The sequence below is a fragment of the Sesamum indicum genome, linkage group LG15 (assembly GCF_000512975.1).
Source record: "Sesamum indicum cultivar Zhongzhi No. 13 linkage group LG15, S_indicum_v1.0, whole genome shotgun sequence".
NCBI classification, from domain to species: Eukaryota; Viridiplantae; Streptophyta; class Magnoliopsida; order Lamiales; family Pedaliaceae; genus Sesamum; species Sesamum indicum.
The window spans coordinates 8,207,596-8,229,191 of NC_026159.1; the positions used below are offsets into that span (position 1 = coordinate 8,207,596).

At 32.8% G+C, this 21,596-nt stretch overlaps 3 protein-coding genes across 3 annotated transcripts; 2 read left to right on the forward strand and 1 right to left on the reverse strand.

Annotated features, from left to right (window-relative positions):
• LOC105178228 (probable rhamnogalacturonate lyase B) lies at positions 243-5,795 on the forward strand. The gene is made up of 14 exons (XM_011101655.1): positions 243-335; positions 1,124-1,245; positions 1,367-1,420; positions 1,519-1,638; positions 1,978-2,097; positions 2,173-2,308; positions 2,390-2,560; positions 2,720-2,872; positions 3,265-3,462; positions 3,565-3,706; positions 4,498-4,654; positions 4,746-4,862; positions 4,955-5,081; positions 5,301-5,795. Exons 1-14 carry the CDS (start codon positions 258-260, stop codon positions 5,544-5,546), a joined length of 1,941 nt encoding a protein of 646 aa, XP_011099957.1. The 5' UTR covers positions 243-257; the 3' UTR covers positions 5,547-5,795.
• LOC105178229 (8-hydroxygeraniol dehydrogenase) lies at positions 8,248-11,976 on the forward strand. The gene is made up of 5 exons (XM_011101656.2): positions 8,248-8,383; positions 9,437-9,550; positions 10,722-11,235; positions 11,353-11,503; positions 11,589-11,976. Exons 1-5 carry the CDS (start codon positions 8,286-8,288, stop codon positions 11,789-11,791), a joined length of 1,080 nt encoding a protein of 359 aa, XP_011099958.1. The 5' UTR covers positions 8,248-8,285; the 3' UTR covers positions 11,792-11,976.
• On the reverse strand, positions 19,780-21,358 carry LOC105178230 (dof zinc finger protein DOF5.7-like). The gene has a single exon (XM_011101657.2). The coding sequence runs from the start codon at positions 21,109-21,111 to the stop codon at positions 20,095-20,097; it is 1,017 nt and encodes a 338-aa protein (XP_011099959.1). The 5' UTR covers positions 21,112-21,358; the 3' UTR covers positions 19,780-20,094.

Genomic DNA, 21,596 nt, shown 5'->3' on the forward strand with positions numbered 1-21,596 from the left:
GGGGGTAATATGCTCATTTTCAATATCATAGGGGGTAAATTGCAATTCACCCCTAAAAAATAGTGTGCCCAAATCACTCTTATTTTTTAAAAAATTACAAATATACCACGCGAAAATATCATCATAACACAACCACCACTATTTGTTAATTGTTAGAGGTAAATTTTATAATTATACAACAAATGATAGTAATTTGTGTAAATTAGGTAAGGGGATAAACGCAATTATCCCTTTAATTTATCTCCTGACCCACATCTATGAGCGCATGCAGGTGTACTCCACAGAGTGGTGAAGACTCATCTCCCCCACTCAAGCTCCATGTATCCCGTCGCCATGTAAGCCTAAAAATGACTAACAATCCTTAGATAAATTCTTCCATTTTAAGCAGAAAGATTTTCAGGTACATTTTAATTTCACACCCACGCATATATTATATATGGCCTGACTTTTATATTACAATTTAAAATTTTCCAAGAGAGGCATATGTCAGTATAATATCAGAGTGTGATAGAAAATTCTTATAAAAAAAATTTTCTGTTGATTTTTTTGGATAAAAATCTTCGATCACATATGTACACATTATTGTCACACCAATACGTGTGTAGTATGTGGCTCCACTTTTCAATTATAATCTGATTTGATTATATTTCTTAATTTAAGAAAGAACACGTGTCGATATTTAACATCAATGTATGATGCAAATGTGTAACAAAAAATTTGGTGAAATTACATTTTTGGTCCCATAGAATAGGGGGTTCGTTACTTTTCGCCATTTGCGTCACAAAATTTTTGAAATGGTCAAATAATTTTAAAATTTTATACGTTTAATTTTATATTTTATTTTCATAATGATCACAGAATTGAAAAATTTCGACAAATTTAGTTCCATATATAAAACTAGTAATTGTGTAGGTGGTCTCAATTTTTGTGATGGTTTTGAAAAAATGTCATAAATTAGGATTAAATGTGTCGAATGTTTTTAATTTTGGAATCATTTTGAAAATCCTGTAAAGCAAAGAATTAAAAGAGTTCATCCCCTCTTCAGTGGGACTAAAAGTATGATTTTGCGTAGAAGATTCACATCGATTTTTCTGTTGTATTTATAAATGTACACGGATGGCAGGTTGAGATGGACAATGGAATTGTTAAACTCACATTAACAAAGCCGACAGGCATGCTGACGGGAGTAGCATACAAAGGAGTCAAAAACCTCCTGGAATATCGTCATAAAGAAACACGAAGAGGGTAACGTCTGATGAGACGATTGTTTTCCGTTTCCAAACAGGCTAAATCAGACAGCCCTTCACTAACAGTTATTTCTTGCTTCATATATTCTAATGGTTTTGTCAATTTGTGAATAATGTAGGTATTGGGATATCATGTGGACTACGTCAAAGAAAGACAGAAGTTTCTTCGACACGTAAAAATCTTTCAGAAATTCAAGAATACCCATTTTATTACATTGAAGTAGAGAAGGCATAAATTATTGTTCAGGCATCTTATCCTGTCCCTGTTCAGGCTCCAAGGTACTGGTTTCAGGGTTGTAGCACGGACTGAAGATCAGATAGAAGTTTCATTCACAAAGACATGGAATGTCTCCAATGGTGAAAATGATGTTCCTCTCAACATAGACAAGAGGTGTAGTATAAATACAAACTTGTTTTGTTTGCTGGGTTTAACTAACAAGAACGTCATAGTTCTTGGCGATAAAATGCAACAGACCCCCTTGTGAAAATACTAATAAGCAAAAATTCCTTGAGGAGAAACAGAAAGAAAAACGACAACACGACCTCCTGAGCTTTGAAAAAAGGGGAAGGGGTAATCCGATATTCCCTAATGCAGGAAGCTCGGGGCTGCATTCCTTTCGGTCTTTGTTTATTGAGTTTTTGTGCCTATTGATACTTTTAGGGGGTAAAATGCTATTAACTGAGACTATAAGTGAATTTTCCGGTACTAATTACAGTGATTGTTTTCCAGGTTCATAATGCTTCGCGGAGTTTCTGGTTTCTATTCATATGCAGTACTTGAACACTTGCATGGATGGCCTGATCTAAACATCGATGAAGCAAGAATTGCATTCAAGCTTCGGCAAAACATGTAAGAATTCAGCCTTTGATTCACATTCAAAGCATGAAAAATCGCTCAATTTTTGTGATGAAATTGATTGATCAGGTTCCGTTACATGGCTATATCGGACGACAGGCAGAGAGTCATGCCGACCGACCATGACAGGACAGTAGGCCACACTCTTGATTATAGAGAAGCAGTTCTATTGACAAATCCCAGCAATTCCAAGCTCAAAGGAGAGGTAGGCGCCCCAAAGATCATGATTTCTATAAAGCTATACAGACAAGAATTTTAACTTGGTGAGATGTAAATAATCATCCAGGTTGATGACAAGTACCAGTACTCGTGTGACAACAAGGACAACCGAGTGCACGGTTGGATTAGCTCTCATCCGCACGTAGGCTTTTGGGTGATAACACCAAGTGATGAGTTCCGAGCTGGTGGTCCGGTGAAGCCGGATCTTACTTCTCATGCTGGCCCAACTTCCTTAGCCGTAAGCAACTCTTCACATTTATCTACGTTAAATTCAGACAGTAACTAACCACCAAGAATGTTGTAAAAGATTGTCGATTAACATGTTAATGAAATACAAATGACTGATGTAATCAAGTAGGTACTGATTTGTCTTTATCGCTTGCTTCTCCACATACAGATATTCTTCAGTGACCATTATGCTGGGCCAGCTTTTGGAGTTAGATTACGCGATGGAGAGCCCTGGAAAAAGGTTTTCGGCCCTGTTTTCATTTATCTGAATTCGGATTCAGGCGATAAACAGAGAACTCTTTGGGAAGATGCAAAAGAGCAGGTCATTTTTACGTGACATTCTTATTCACATCGTGTTAAAAACAACCGATCACCCTGAAAAAAATAGCAAAGAGAAATAAAAAAGAAAAAATTAGCCGAAAAATTGATTACATTTTTTGTCTACACAAATTAATTTTTATAATTTAAAGCTGTAATTTTAAAAAATTCGTGATTTGAGGAATTCTCAGACTAATTTAGCCAGAAAATTGTATGTCACTTGAACATGATTTGAGGACTTCTCTGTTTATGAGGATTTTGTGTTTTACAATGTTTTACATGAGGGTAAAATGCAATTAATCATATGCAATTCATACCACAAAAACCCTTCAAACACTTATTTCTTCTCTAATTTTTCCATGAACTAACCGGAATTTCACCATTTTCATGAATCAGATGTCAAGAGAAACCAAGAAATGGCCTTATGATTTCCCGTTATGTAAGGATTTTCCTCATGCAAACGAACGTGGTGCGGTCCGTGGTCGATTACTCGTCCATGACAAGTACATCAACATGGACCTCGTACCAGCAAAATCAGCTTATGTGGGATTGGCGCGACCTGGAGCTGTGGGATCTTGGCAGGATGATGCTAAGGTACTCAACAATCATTTCTTGTAAAATGAACATTCATTTCTTCAATCAATCCTTCAATTAGAAGCACTGATTTACCTGAACTTGCTTCCAAATCGTTTCCAGGGCTATCAGTTTTGGACACGAACGGATGAAATGGGGTACTTCATGATAAAGTTCGTTCGAGCAGACAATTATAATTTGTATGCCTGGGTTCCAGGGATCCTCGGCGAGTATAAACACGACAGCGAGGTTATAATAAAACCAGGTTGGTGTCATCTTCAAATAAATTGACATAAACTCTCTCAGTCAATACCAACATGTTTTTTTGGCTCAAATACAATTTTGGTCCTATAATTATAAATGTTTGGTGACTTTAAGAAATTCATTTTGCAATTTAATCCTCTATCTTTGTTAATTTCATAAATTAAGGATATATTTTGCTGAAAATTTGAAAATTGGCCTGAAAATTGCATTTGCGTTCCACTTAAATTTGGAGGGAACCAACCAGGAATACTGATTTGAGGTGATGCGGAAAATGGGCTGATTGTAAACCAAAACAAAACTAGCAATGTCACCAGTTTTTTTCTTTTCAAATCAGCCTATTTCTTGGCAGGTCAGCCGAAATGAGCCTCAAACCTGGTTTTCCTCAAATTTAAGTCAGTAAATGACTTGCACATGCTAATTTTTGGTTAATTTTCAAATTCTCTGCAACATGTGTCCTTAAATTGCTAAATTAAGAAAAAAGGACCAAATTACGAACTCAAATTTCTAATGGACCAAATCGTTAAACATCTATAATTACAAGATCAAAATTTATTTTAAGTGCTTTTTACTCGAGATATGGAGTGACCTACGAAAATACTAATAGATAAAAAATATCCTAAATAAAACAAAAAAACAATGTGACCCCGTAAACCTTTGAAATAAGCTTGTTATCTCTCCCATCAGAAGTCGTATTGCCCTTTTTTTCATTTAGAAGAGGTTTCCGCCTATCAGTACTTTTCTAGGGGGTTTGTTGCAAACCTCAGAAATGAACTCATACGTGCATGTTTCCAGGAAGTGAGATTCGAATAGGTGATCTTGTGTATGATCCTCCAAGAACTGGTCCGACCCTGTGGGAAATCGGGATCCCTGATCGTACTGCTGCCGAATTCTACATTCCTGATCCAGCCCCTGAACTTACGAACAAGTTATACATCAACCATACAGAAAAGTAAGCTCTACAAAATACAAAGTTACTTGAATACATATAAACTTATGTTGCTAATAGCTTTTTCTCTTCTGACATTGGATAATCTGTCCAGGTTTAGACAATACGGTTTGTGGGACAGATATACGGATTTATATCCTGACGAAGATCTGATTTACACTGTTGGCGTCAGCGATTATAGAAAACACTGGTTCTTTGCCCATGTTAACAGGTGATGTTTATTACACTTATCTGTTTCTAGTTCCCACGTTCTTCTGAGATAATGATGATTTTTGTACTGAGATTGTAACTCTTACTTTGCAGGAAAATAAACAAAGATAACTATGTTCCTACCACATGGAAAATCTTGTTTGATGTAAGAAATGTCATCATGGCAGGACAATATACACTGAGGATTGCTCTAGCATCTGCTAGCTTGGCTGAAATTCAAGTATGGACATGTTCTGAAACTATCTTTCCAATAACTACTCCCTCCAAACATTCTGAATTTCCAACTTTCGTAGCATTTTTATGCACATACCTTATTCTATAACCTTACTCATAAGTACTACGTATGAAAACGTGGGATGATCCTCACCGTTAGCTAAAAAAAACATTCGGTGTAAGGAAGTGTTGTTCGTATCTAATGTCGTATTGCTTTTGTGGTTAGGTATGGATCAACGACCCGCACACACAGCGCCCTCATTTTACGACAAGGCGGATAGGTAGGGACAATGCAATAGCAAGACACGGCATTCATGGGAGATACTGGCTGTATAGAGTGGGTATATCAGGATTCCAACTCGTGAATGGGAAGAACACACTCTATCTTAGGCAAGCAAGAGGCTCGAATCCGTTCATCGGAGTCATGTATGATTACATTCGCCTTGAAGGCCCGCCCGAACAAGACTATTAGATCGATGAAGGAAGAATTTTTCTTTGTGGCTTAAGGGTGAAAGGCTGTGATATACTTGAATTCTTTGGCACCAGAGGAGAAAAGAGCAGGTTGATTCTTAATTTTTGCTTTGCTTTTCTGTTTGCAAACACAAAAATCAAAGTAAGCTTCTTGCTTCAGAGACTCTTTGTTTTTAATTGATGAATATAAATGGTTGTCCAGCTCTTCTGAGAGCAGCTGAAATATTTACTTGCTCACGATTGACACAAAGAATGGTTTATTAATTTTGTTTTTCAGTGTTTTGGTTCGAGACCATATACTGGATTTTATTGTTTCCTGTAATGTTTTTTTGAGAAAAACTATGATATGTGTAATGAACAAATGCCCGCTCTCAAGAAAAAATTAGCAAATTAACCTCTTGTGTTTCAAAAGGATAATTTACTTTATTTTTCAAAACATAGGGAGTAATTTATTATTTTATTTTTTATACAACTTTTTTTCCTCATTTCTCATATTATAAGACAGTTTTTCCCGAGAATAAAAAAAAAAGGTAGTTATGTTAAGTAAAGAAGTCTGGGCAATCTGCCTTAACACAAAATGATGCTCATAGCTACTCGAAACTCAACAAACCAGCTAACTCCAACTACTACAGGCACCTAGGTCGCGGCCATCAATTGTGCTCGTACTGCACAGGCAATCATCTACTGTATGGTCTCCAACAACCGCGGACAAACTTATTATATTTAGGGGCATCATGCAAGCATGCTCTCATAAAACTTTTCCTTTTTTTTAAATATTATTTGAATCCGGGTTAATTATTTTTATATTATAAAAAATAAATAAATGATATTAATATAATTTAAATAAATATATTAATATTATTATTACGAGTCGCGATTTTTCGAATTAAATTTTTTTTTTTTTAATTTTGTGCGCAGGTCGCGGTTTACACCCATGACTTTGCAATTCACAAGTTGTAAATGTCAATTGGCCCAATTCACAACTTGTATTATTTTTTCTATAAATTAATTATATTTAATTAATTTTTAAAATTGTATTAAGTTCAAAATATAATGAAGCATACAAATGTAATAGTGTATATTTTTCTATACAATTATAAAAAAATACAATGAACTATACTGATAAGTTTGCGACAGAGTTGGAACCCTTCGATTGAAACCCGAGTCTGGATTCAAAATTTAGAAAAAAATGCAAGTACTATAAATGTATAAATTATTATATTATATAAAAAGTTAGCAGTTTACTTTAATTTATTTTTTAAAATACAATAATAAATAAAGTAATTTATTTTATATTTAAAAAATAAATTATTTTATTTTAAAAAATACAAAAAGATAAATTACTATTTGTGACAATTGGCCCAATTTACAACTTGTGAATATAACTATTTTTAAAAAAAATAGTTACATATAAATTTTAAAAAAATATAACTATTTTTAATTGTAAATATTTACAGTTGTGGAATTAACCAATAATAACATATAATTATAAACATAACTTTTGTGAATATAACAAACTTCTTGCAATCTTCAATTTTTTTTCTTTAAAACACTTGATTAATGTGGGAGAAAAAAGTTTAAATAAAACATAGAGCAAAATGTTTTTAAGCAAAAAAATTTTGAAATTAGACCCATTCTTCAACATTTTAACTAACATATTTATTTTTTTATTTATGTTTTTACCTCAGAAGATTCTTTTTTTTAATTCTAGAATATATGTTTTGAAATTTTATGTTTAAATATCTGAAAAATTCTAAAATATTTTGAATAGAACATTATTTAAAATTGTAAAATTTCAATACCTTTTCTCAAAATTTACATCTTATAATTCAAGATAATCGCTATGCCTTTCCAGAATGTGACAACCATATGAAATTCGACCTCAAAATCGCATTCCTTTTTCGGACAAGAATAATAACTATAAATATTATATGTACCTCTCACCGCATGGGTCGCGCGAGGCCTTTTATTATTTATCTATTTGTTTGTGTTATGTGTAGGGACAGTTGATGAAGCCATGTGGTGGCAAGTGAATGCCAAAATACGTGACCAACAACTATTCTTTTCTTACTTGTAATATAATATATTAAACTTTTTTAATTGTATTCACGTTATTAATTGTTGAGGAAAATACTATTTTTTTCGTCAATTCATACATTTTTCATTTTATTAATCAAAAAATTCTTATTAATTAGACCAAATTTGTAGCTGATTTCAGTGTAAAAAAACACAAGTCTATTTTTCCCTCTTTTTAATATCCACGTGCACTTCACACACTACAAGAAAACAGCTTGATAGCAACGAAAAAAAAATTAGCGCCAAGGTAATTAGCAAGTAAAATTCTCGTTGCTAAATCACATTATTTAATACAAGAATTTACTTGGTAACGAATTGTTTACAATACATATTAAATAGTGTAAATTAACAACGAAAAGCTTACTTGCTAATTGACTCGATACTAACTTTAACATCAAATTTTATCGTAGCTATCAAGCTATTTTCTTGTAGTGATGCGCGCATATTCGTTAGTGTTTGACGGAGACGTTACGATTGGGATCAATTGTGTTCAAAATTGATAAGTTCAGGGGCCAAGAGTGTAACTCGTGAAGAAGGGGGGCCAAAACTATTTTAGTGGAATTGTTCAGTAACCAAATATGTAATTTTTCCTATAATCATATATTTTGCTTTTAAATACCAACTTTGGTCATTTTGCATTTCTCAGCTTTGTAGAAACCTGTCAATGGCGACATCGCCCGAAACAGAGCACCCGGTGAAGGCTTTTGGATGGGCTGCCAAAGACACATCTGGCATTCTTTCTCCATTCAAGTTCTCCAGAAGGTACGTACGTCCCTGCATACATATACTTCTTATTTCAAGTCGGAATTAGGTTAAATGCAACATAACTCCTAATCGACAAAAATGGGGAAATTGCATTTTTCTTCCTATACGTTAGCCTTTACGTTTTTAGTCTTATTGTTCACGAGAATCTTAGATTTAGTTCCGTATCTAAAAAAATCAATTTAGGTCCTCTTTTCAATTCTCGTTAGAAACTTAATGATAAAATTATAGTACGTAAAAATTACGGGTCAATTGTTCCTTCAAATTAAAAACTTAACGGTTATGTGACTTGGATGTGCTTTTTACTGTCAAATTTTTAATGGATGTCGAGGGAAGGACATAAAGTGAGAATTTTTAAAAATACAGAATTAATTTTGAGATTTTCATAAACAATGAGACTAAGAACGTAGAGACCCTAAGTTATGTGACAAAAAGTGCAATGTTCCGTCAAAAACCCTTCAAGGAAAAAAAACAGACACTACGCCCTTGATTTTTAGAAAAACTGGAAGAAACACGGCTACCTAACGCAAGATGTGACGTTCGTCCTTTATAAAAGTTCAGGAATCATATTATTTTTAGGGTAAATTACAACAACCTCCCCTGAAATTTGGCATAATTATGAATATTCCCTCGTTGTTTGAAAAATTATCAATATCTTCCTAATTTTAACGGCCGTCTAATAATTATAATTTTATTTATTGTTTAAAAAAATTATTTTTTTATGGACTAAGTGGATAATTTTTTTATAATTTTTAAAATTTTTTCATCCATCCCATTCGATTTTTCTATAAGTTTTTAATTTTTTTAAGAAAACAAAAAAATACAGTAAGGGCAAAGTTGACAATTTTATACCTTCATCCAAAAATTATATAATTTCATCAAACATCATGGGGTATTTACAATTTTTCAAACAATAAAAAATAGTCATAATTATGCCAAATCTCAAGAAAGGTCATTTGTAATTTATACCCTTATTATTATTATTTTCATATAAGCTAAAATATGTTTAAAATTGACATAATTTTTGGTGGTTGTTTTGGGGTGAGTGTGCAGGGCTACTGGGGAGCATGATGTGCAGCTCAGAATCCTGTACTGTGGTGTGTGCCATTCAGATCTTCACATGGCCAAGAATGAGTTGGGTTTCACTCAGTTTCCCATGGTGCCTGGGTACGTATTTCCATTCTTAAATTGATCGAGTGCGTGTTTTTGTATGGTTTCATGTTGCCATTTGAATATCTATCATGGGAAATTTTAATTCAGATCAGGTTATGCTAAATTTGAGCTAATTATAAGATAAATATGATGAATTTGCTGCATAATTTGTTGACAGTTTAAGAAAAGTGATAATCACGTGGCAAAAATATATCACAACTGTTCTGTGATTGATTTGATCAAATCTGATTTGGATAAAAATTTTCTCCTATCTAATGAACTTTTGAGACATTAGAGATATGTACTATGACAAGATAAAAGGAAAAATACTGATATCATCAATATAATATAGTAAAAAATTCAACTGGACTTATTAGTTGTTGTAAAGCTAAAGTTTGAATCCTTATACACCGTAACAAAAATCAATATTAGTGACAAAATATCAATAATAATTTTATTATGCATATATTTAGTGACAATAACTTTGATTTCATTATGTTATAATTAATGACAAGAATTATGCATAAAACTTGCCACTATAAACTATTAGTGTCAATAATTTGTGGTGACTAGGTCCTGACTAATTGTTTCTTGGGATAATTTTGTACAAAATTTTTCTATTACTATTATTGCTAGTGAGAAATTTTACAAAAATGACTTTTACCATTAAAAATTATAAAATTTATTATTGTGACAATAAAAACTTTTAGCACTTAATACGTATAATTAGTGATGATATTATCTATTTTACTCTGTTTTTTTTTTTTTTTGTTTGGTGGTAATTTTAGCTGTCCATGCTTTAATTTCTTGTTGTACGTGCATTTTACATCCAATAATCAATGAAAAACATAAGAAAAATCCTAACAGCTCCATTAATTATTGGATGAAAAATGCACGTGAGAGCTAAAATTGAAATATTTTTAACTATGGGATTCAATATAAGAAAATCGTAATAAATGAGATTATATTAAAAAAAGCCCACATCTAAGATCAAAAATATGATTTTTCAACCAAAAGTGCGACTTTTCCCCTAACTTGAAATTATCTGATCAATATCATGGAACTTGTATATATGTTAATTTCTTTTTTTTTTTTTTTGATTAATTAGTGTATATATGTTAATTTCAAATTATATTGAAGGGAAGTCCTACATATGGATATGCTAAAGAGGTGGTGTTTGATACAGGCATGAGATTGTAGGAATAGTGACAGAAGTAGGCAGCAAGGTGAAGAAATTCAAGGTGGGGAACAAAGTAGGTGTTGGCTGCTTGGTCGGCTCTTGTCGCCAATGCGACCTGTGCGATAGAGATCTTGAAAATTACTGCGCCAAACAGATCCTTACCTACAGTATGCCTTACTACGATGGCACCATCACACAGGGAGGTTACTCCGACATCATGGTGGCCGACGAGCATTTCGTCATCCTTTGGCCGGACAACTTTCCGCTCGATGCCGGTGCTCCCCTCCTCTGTGCCGGGATCACAACATATAGCCCATTGAGGCACTTTGGACTCGACAAGCCCGGAATGAGTGTTGGGATTGTTGGTCTTGGTGGACTTGGCCATTTGGCGGTGAAGTTCGCTAAGGCTTTTGGGTGTAGGGTGACGGTCATTAGTACATCTATTAATAAGAAGGAGGAAGCAATAGGAAAACTCGGTGCGGACGAGTTCTTGGTTAGCAGTGACCCAGAACAGATGCAGGTATTTTATTCTATCAATTTATCCACAGTTATTAGTTTTCTGGACGTGATATATTACTGAAGTAATGATATGATATGACATGATACGATATGACTAACCGTGTTTGTGTGTATGTAGGCCGCAATAGGCACATTGGACGGTATCATAGACACGGTCTCTGCAACTCATTCCCTTTTTATGCTAGTGAGTTTGTTGAAGGCCGAAGGGAAGCTTATCTTGGTTGGTCTTCCACAAAGCCTAGAAATACCTATTTTTCCCTTACTTATTGGTAAAAAGTCCAATTCCACTTCATTTTTCTTTTCTAGGGTAGTTCAAATGTATCGTTTTGGATAACACGCGATCATGGATGACAGGTAGGAGGGCTATAATCGGAAGTGCAACCGGAGGATTGAAGGAGACGCAGGAGATGATTGATTTTGCTGCTAAACACAACATACTACCGGATGTGGAGATGATCCCTATGGATTATGTGAACACGGCTATGGAGCGTCTGTTGAAATCTGATGTGAAGTACCGCTTCGTTATTGACATTGCAAGTACACTAAAGGCGGAGTAAGATTGGTATTTGGTCTTGGAGTTGTTACGTTGGTCGTCTCTTCTATAACTTTTACTTATCCTTAGAAAAAACAGTGAGATTGTTATCTCGCTTTTTAGAAAATTGTGGGGACATGTTATTGAGATGTGGAATAATGAGAACTAATTAATCATCCTTGTTTTCATTTAATAAGACCTCTTACTTAATTTGGTGCTGCAAAACGTTGATACGTTCCCTTCACAAAATTATTTGACATAGTTCGAACAAAAACGAGTTTCAGTTTAGGCTTCTTTTTTTATTCGACACTTATATCAATGACTTTCTTTTTCTTTTACCAATCAAAATAAGTTAGTTCTTTTTTTTTTGACCAAAAACAAGAATGAGTTAGAAGTAGTTTTCAAGTTAAATACCACTTAAAAAATATATTAATTGCAACGGACAATAACAATCGTCCTAAAACTTAATCGCGACCTAATATTTAATGACAAGGATGTAATAAGAAAATACTATCGTAAATTTTGTTGGAAACATTAGATTACGGTGGATTTTTTACGACAACAAGAATGTGGTAATATATATGTTGATAATACTAGGAGCAACACGAAGGGGCCCAATAGAGTCCATTTTTAAAATTAAGGCCCGATCCATATACCAATCATGTGGGGGCCCGGTCCAGACTCAACCCAATCCTGAGCTAGGCTCGGTTGGGCTTATGGTTTTTATCTTGTTATGAAATTGAGGTATCCTTTTAATAATTATTTAAATTTATGATTATTTTATGGAATAAATAAATAATAATTTAAATCATATAAAAAATTTATAACTAAAAAGAATAGTTAAAACTGCGTAGCTTCTATAATCATTTACTAACAGACATACAATAATGAGTCTATATAATAACAAGTCAGAAAAGACGTAAAATAAACTTTGAAAAAAATAAACAAAGAGTATTATGAATTAATGGGCTAAAGAGTTTCAGAATTTCAAAAATTTGAAAAAGCTTCTAGTATAATCAATTTAAAAAAATAAAATAAAAATTACATGTTATGCATTATTAAAAATATTGGCCCAGTATATTGGCCCGAATCAGGCAGTGCTGACCACTAGGTTGGATCGTCCTAGATATCAGTACTTGAGAGCGGCCTAGGACCACCCCATCCCAACCAGTTCTGGGTTGAATCAGGTTGTTCTTTATTGGGCCATATCAATCATGAATCGAGCCGCTATGCATCTTGAGTTGGTTATTATGACATGAAGAGCTTCTTATATACAGTAAAACCTCTATAAATTAATAACCTTGGGACCATGAAATTTTATTAATTTAGAGAGATATTAATTTATCGATAAATTAATATTTTATTAATTAAAAGAGAGACCTTTTAAATTCAGCAAATTTAGTACATATGTATTGAAAATAAATGAATTCATATATGTTTCATTGATTATATTCATGCATCAATCAATTTTTTATAACTAATTAAATATATTCATGTATAATATCAATTTATTGTATACAATTAACTATTATATTTATAGACACATGTATCAATTTATTGAAATTACTTAAATATACATGTTTACAGTAATTCGTTGCACTTAAATAACTATTATAACCAATTAAATATATTCATGCATGATGAATGAAACATATATTACATAAATCTCTATAGGATAATAAAATAATTTATAACACCCAACCATGTCTCATCATCTAAAAGGCACAACAAAATCATCCATAAATGATCAAATGCGTAAAGCATTACAGACTTCATATTTTAGTAAATTACCTTAATATTTATGAATTATTAATTTAGAGTTTTAATGGGACCTAATATTTATAAAGGAATTCTCCAAAAAATTATTATTTTATTATCTTATCGAATTTGATGATTTTTTACAAAGGCCCAAGTCGGGACCGGAAGATTTTATTATTTTAGAGAGTTTATTAATTTATAGAGTATTAATTTATAGAGGTTTTATTGTATATATATATATATATATATATTGATCGTTGCGGACGCCGTTTCTATATACATATAATAAATTATTTTTTACGCTTTAAAATATATTATAAATAAGAGTAAAATAGAAATTAATATATTATATAAAAAATAAATAAAAGAAAAGAAAATTAATTTATTATTTAATGCATAATTTGGAAAGTTGAATAAGTTAGTTATTATTTGTTGAAGGGCATTTTTTACTTTATAAAAAACTAGTGCGACGATGTCATTAATAGCCATTTGGAAGTATGCAACTCCTTTTCTTTTTATATTAGTATAGATATACGCCATACACTCTAACATCTTATTTGTCCAAATATTTAAGAACTTATTTTTAAAGTAGGATTCAAAATAGTATTTGGGTGATCTTATAAATTTTTTAAAGTATCTTATAAAATATTTCAAAAAGCTTATAAGATGCTTATAATGTCTTATAGGATTTAAAATTATCTTATAAGATGTATATCTTAAGAATAATTTAGAAACTGTTTTTACTTTTTCCAAAAATTGAACTTCTAAGCTATACCTTTTTAGTATTTTATATAACATTCTATATATAAAATATTTAGAAAACTTATAAAGACACTCAAATACCATCTTAATTCAATAATTTTTTAAATTAATTACAAATTTAGAACATATTATATAAATTCCATAATCTTATATATATATTATATCCAACACTCAAATAATATATATTTTTTTTAAAAAAAATCTATCATCTTCTAAATTCCAAATATGTCTTATAAAATATATCAACTTATAAGATTTTATTAATCAGCTTACCCCAACACCCTCTAGCTCATAATAGTGTTACTATAAAGTTTAACACTTGGGTGGCGATCACTAGAAAAAATTTATAACTTTTCATTATGATTAATTCTCATATATAATTATAACATTTAACTACTGTTAATTGTCATGGTTAATAATAAATAGTCGTAGCAAATAGTTATTGACTACGGCTACACAGCGGTTGCTGGTCATGGTTTTTGCGAAGGGGGCCAAAACATTTGTCATAGCAAATGTTTTGACCATTGCTCTTATTCGTGGTAAATAAATTGTTAATGGTGGAAAAGCTAGTCTTTTGCATCAATTTTATTTAAAATAGTCATTTACCATGATTTTAGCCATAGCCGTTAATATTGTAGCCAATAGTAATCTTTTTGTAATGTTAATAGTAAAATATTGTAATAAATATTAATTAATTACGACTACGCAAGTACTGTTCACCATTGTTAGTACAAACAAGACTAGTCTATTGTATGCGTACAATAGCATAGGCTAGTTCATCCAAGACAAAGCTAATAGTACGGAATTACACCAACATGAAAGTAGTAGTAGAAGAAGAAATACACACACATAAACAAACAAAAAGGCCCGTGCGAAGAAAGATAAGAAGATGTTGGGGACACTAGTGTGTGTATGGTTAGCTCTCACGGGAAATCCACACACACGCCCCCCACCCCACCCCCACCCTCACGAGAGACACACTGATCTTCCTGAAACCAGAGCTGGTCGGCAAGCTAGCGAAGCAGTTTCCTCTTGATTCACGGCGAAAACACGTTTTTTGCACTGGTAGTTGGTAGACCTAGTTCTTCATCCCTGCTTTCCACTTTTGTTTCAGCTGAATTTATACAGCAGAGGTACTTGAATACGGTATGGGAGAAAATTATACGTATTTAGTGGGTGTTTAGCTAAACATCTTTTAAGGGTGCATTTGGATTAATTAAAATGTATTTGGAATTATGGACTTTAAATTCTTAAAAATAATGATAATACATCTTTGAATTTATTTGGATCATTTTAAATTCAAATGATTTGAAATCTTTAACTCTGATTTCGAACTATATTTTGTTGAATATTGTTTAAATTCTTTTTTGATAGAGAGTTGTTTGAAATTCTTCCTTAGATCCAAATCCCTTCATCTGTAACCTAAGACATGTTATAAGTCGGTTTTGATATTCTAACAGTTTTACTTCACATACTCATGTCCCAGCAATGAGTTAATCGGCACGTGTTCTTTTCAAATTAAAAATAAAAATTTAAGATTATAATTTAAATGGGGTCCACAAATAATATAGACATGGGTTCTGACATTAGTGTGTAATACTGACAAGTATGATAAAAGATCCTTGATTTACTCTTATATATAGTTATACATTTTAATAGATGTTTTTGGAGCTTTATAAGATGTTAACTCTTATTCTAAATTGTTAACTCACATAGCAAAAGAGCTAAGGGAAGGAACACGTGCAATGCTACCGTTCACTGTTTGGATCTGTTCAAGCCTTTCATCCACAGTAATGTGGTGAAGAAGCAACCACTATCCAAATATGATCTCACCAGTCATGGCACATTTTGAATATAAATAAGTTGTATCATTTTTGTGATTAAAGGAACATGCTCTATTCAAACGAGTTATGTGGGGCGACAACTCAGATGTGATTTGATTGATGGGTTGGCCTAACATTGAGTAGTATGATTCACTTGGAGTCTTGGAGATCATATGAAAAGGTGAGACAAAACATCTTGGGAATCTCATTGGATGAGAATGATGTTTGCCATATGAATCATAAAAGCAGAGCATGATAAATTGCTCTTGCAGATCCCAAATCCACTAAGAAATGGTTTTTACCTCACTTTAGAGTGGTGGGCTTTTGAAGAAATAGTGGGAGGGGTTAATGACCAAAAGACCAAGTCTTAACTTGAACAATCTGCTTAGTTTTCTACTTTACATTTTGAATGTAGAAAATGTCTAAGAATCAACTTATTACCATCTTTGAGATTAATAAATTTGATGGAACTAAGTACAATGATTGGCTACGAAATATGTAGATTGTCCTCAATTTTGGGAATCATCAGACTTAAGTCATGGATAAACCGCTTCCGCAGGCCTTACCAGAGGAGTTCTCACTTGAAGAACATTTGACCTTCAAAAATTGGCATGAGGACAACCGCAAGATCCCCATCAGCACCATTGAGCTCAATTTATCAGCAGACATGGCTATTCCATAAACAATTTTAGGGTGAGACACTTATTGCACACAATAAGCAAATTACGGGAATAAAATCACAATTAACTTTGTATATACCTCGATGTATCTGTGTGTGGTCTGCCAAAAATTGAAATAGATATTATATATAAGGTTAATTATTCTTAGAGTCCCTATGAAAATATCAAATTACATTTCCCTCAATGAAGTTTTGGAATTATATTTACACTTCTTCTGAATACTCACTATTTATATCTATCTCTCTTTCATTAGGGTTTGGAAGAAAAAACGCTGATGTAGCAAAAATGTATATAAATTTTTAATTTTATCCCTCATTCAATATTCTCATATGTAATAATTTTGTACTTATATGGAACAATATGTAATAATGTTAACATCACTCCATATATATATACATATATATATATATATATATTACATTTATTCCTTTACAAATACAAATATATACATGAAAATGCTAAATGAGTGGCAAAATAAAAAATTTATGCAATTTTTTTTCTGGCGTCAGCATTTTTCTTTCAAACTCTAATAAAAAGGGATTTGGTGTAAATGGAAAATTTTCGAACGGGGTTTAAGTGTAGTTTCAAAAATTTTTGAGAAAAAAATATAATTTCGCATTTTTAAAAGAAATTTAAGTGTGAGTAACCCTTATATATGTATATGGCTCGGTAATTTTTGGTTTTCAATTTATTGCATAAATAAACAAGTTAAGTAAGAGCAACGAAATATGTTTTTAGCGAGTTTTCGCTTTTTATTTCCATATCTTCTAATTTTGTTAAACTAAAGGATATATATTATAAATAATAATTTTAATGGATTAATAGCTAATATTTAAAGCTTTTCCAATTAAATATTGCATGTAAAAGACCAAATTAGCCATTAATATACAGTACTTTTAATTTCTCCAAAAAAAAATTAAATATATAAAACGTACGTAGGACGATTGATCTTGTTTCATAATTAAAATAGTAATTAGCATTTGGAGATAGCATTTAATTGTTTTTCACATAATGATATATCATTCCTACAGTAAATTCTCAACAAATAGTTACCTTATAATTGCATGCATGGTAGTGTAACAGGGGAAATAGCATTATTTTTAGTCTCCAAGTTCGGTTCATGTCACTTTTGGTCCTATTTATTATGGAATTAATACTTTTAGTCTCATAACTTATAAAAATTAATATTTTTTGTCCTCATGCACTTTTTCATCTACAATTTAATGATGTAGGCCACGTACCTAATACGTTGCTCTTAAGTACTTTTTGTTGGAAGAAAAATTGGCCATTTTTTCAATAGAAGCATATGAGTGCTTCATTTGGCCTACTTGATTCACTTGTAGAAGACATGATTCTTTGCATTGTTTCTACTTGGTTTCAATCTATAAAAATATGGGAAGGATAAGATTCAATTTTTATGAGAAAAGAGAGAAATTGCTATTTTTTTTTTTTTTTGCACTAATTTTCTTCAAGATTTATTTATCCCCCTCAAATATAGTTATATTTTACCCCAAAAATGGTTCCAAGTTGAAAAACAAACTAATTTTCTCTCCAACCAAAAAGACTTAACGATCACATGCTAGACACGTGCTTTACATCATTAAATTGTAGACAAAAGAGTTTATTAAGACCAAAAGTACTAATTTTTATACGTTGCGGAACCAAAAATACTAATTTTATAATGAATGAGATCAAAAGTGAAATGGACCTAGCATATTGGACCAAAAATATTATTTCTCCTAGTATAAAATTGTGAATTATTTTATTTTGTATTTTGCATACTAATTGTGTTAACTTAATTTTTATTTTTTAAATATATAGTTTATGTGTATAAACTATCAAATTGAATTATGACCGAATATATATATATATATGGAAGAAATTAAACATACCAAAATTGGGTTGAAGTCCTCGCTCGGTGCTAACAATTTGATGGCCTTTTCGTACCAAATTAAAGCACAAAAGAAATTAAATTTGAAATCTTCTATATATTCTACTTAAAGAATAAGATCCAAGAACATGGTTGAATGAAATTTAATTCCAGAAATAATTATTGAAAAAAGAACTAATACGGCACTAGAAATTGTATTTTCATTCGGAACACAAATTAATAGATAAATATATATACATATAGAGTGCATCTATAATTAAAATATAAAGTGGAATTATATTAAATTTTTAAAAAAATGAAAAAAAGAAAAACAGATGATGGAAAATCATGATCAAAGCAACCTCAAATGAATGAACTCAATTAGAATTTTGAAATGGCAAATCAACATAGAGGAGAGGGGCTCACTGTCCAAGACACTCAAAAGCTTGAAACAATGACAATTCTCCATTGCCAAAGGACTAACTCTATGCATGCCTTATTGTTGCAATCTTTCTCCCTTATTCATTCAATTTGCACTTTTCAAGCCCCAACTTTTCCAGACACCCCCCAAAGTCACACCATCTTCCAACTAATTATTATATACAAGAAAGCCCTTCCCACTGTGTGTACTGTGTGTAAAAGAGAGCCCTTATTTCCCACTGTGTGCACTGTGTGTGTGGGAGAGGGTGCAAGAATCAGATCAGGCCCATAAGCTTTATGGTTTGCAGAAGCATAGGTATTGAGAGAGAGCCTATATATATATATATATATGTGTGTGTGTGTGTCTGTGTCTTCCTTCATCGGCTACTGTGATTTTCTGTTACATGTACTGCTTGTATATGTTGTCAGAAGCTGATCAAAGTCTCAGAGTTTTAGTTACCTGATAGAGAGAGACATTGAGACAGTGAGGATGAGTTCTGTCTGCACTGACTCAACATCAAACAAATCAAAGATATATATATACATACACATGCCATTAACTCCACAACTGTCCAAAATTCATCATCATCAGTTCCAAAGAGATTGAATTAAGCAAGAATAGAGAAGACAAGAAGCATTACATAGAGCTTTTCAAAGCAATTAATAGCTTCTTTCACTGTTGGTTTATGAATGAATCGACTGTGTTGCATTAATCCGCTCGAGAATTTCATATGAGAATTGTAAACATTACAATGAAGAAAGAACAAAGAAAAATGTAGACATAGGAAAAAAGTACTAAAGCTGGCAATCAAATGTAAAGACACAATCATGAATAAATACAAATTAACACACTTTTCTTGATTAATTGTACAGTATTAATCAGCTTTAATTAATCCTAGTCATATAAAAACTACAAAAGCAACTTCTCTTGCTTTTGAACTCTTAATTCTTTCTCCATCTTGATCTCATCCGGACGACATAAGGGGAATCAAGAGACTGATCACATAATTATTTTCTACACTATCTTCTCATCAAACTGAGTCAATTCACTCCAACCCTGAATCCCACTCCAGTTGCTGGCGTTCTCGTTCACATTGTTGCTGCTGCTGGTTGCCGGGGTCGGAGCCACATTTGCATAAGAATTGTCGAAGAACCACTCAGTGCCATCTTTTCTTGATGATGTCCCAATTAGACAAGATTCTGGGATTGAATTTTCCAGGTTCTGAAACGTAATTGGCTGCTGTCTCTGAATAATTAGAGGCTCAATTGTTGCAGCTGGGATCATGGTGCTGCTTAGTTTGTGGTGATTATCTCCATTGACAAACAGCATTGCTAGCCTTTGTTGCTGTAGTTTCCAGTGAAGCTCTTGGTTGATAGAGCTCAAGCACTCGATTGAAGATATTGCAAGATTGTTGCTGCTGCTGTGAAAATTCATGGCTCCCAGTTCTTGATGAAACCCTGATAATTGAGTGCTGTGATCTCCTTGTTTGAGTGCAGACGATAGGGGAAAAGAAGAGCTGAAGCCCATTAGAGGAGAGGAGATTCCTGAATTAGGGCTTGAAGAAATTCCACCTGAAGTTCTTGATAAGCCCGGCCCGAAAGCCAACGCGAACTGATTCAGAACGCCACTGCTTGGTGATTGAAGCCCACCAAGCTGAAAATCCATGGCCGGCGAGAGGCCCTGAAAGAACTTCAGCCCCCCAACATCGGCTGAGTGATCATTTGATGAGTTCCCGGCCGCCGGAGAAGGCTTTATTTTTTTGCTTTTCCGGCAGCCGCCACCTATCGGCACGTTGCGGAGGGCGCCTCCTTTGGTCCAGTACCGTCGGCAGGTCTTGCAGAAGTGCCGTGGCTGCGTGAGGCTGTAGTTGTTGTAGTAGCAGAACTTGGTGTTGGGCGAATCACATCGTGGGCACTTGAGGGCCGGTTCTTGGGGCCTCGCCGACGAGGTTTTCCGGCCGGTGGAGCTCTGGGATTCACCTTTTCCAGCGGGTTTGGCTGCTATGATATTGTTGTCCTGAGGTGACATCATGTGAGAGAGAGGTGATTAAACCCTAGGTCAAGAAGAAATACACAGGTAGCGAAGTAATTGACAGAGGGAAATCTTAGTTGTTCAGTTTCCGTTTGCAGAGGCAAAGATACTGATGTGAATTCATTGGTTTCATGCATGGGGTTGATGGAAAATGAGAGGATGTTGATGGGCTCTTGTGATCTTCATCAAGAAGAAAAACAACATAGGCTATAGGTGTAGATGTAAGAGAGAGGAGAGAGAGCAGATCTCACTAGAAAGAGGACTAGATTTATTTATATATATATATATATACACGGTGTAAAATTGCATTTACACCACCTAAAATTTTGCCTAATTATTAATATACCCCTGTTATATTGAAAGTTACTATTATCCCACTTAAGGTTTGTTCTATTTTAAATACCTGTAACTTCATTCCATATGGTTTAGGTGAATTTTATACAAGTATTTCAAAAATTAACACCCCTCATAAAATTTTACTTTGA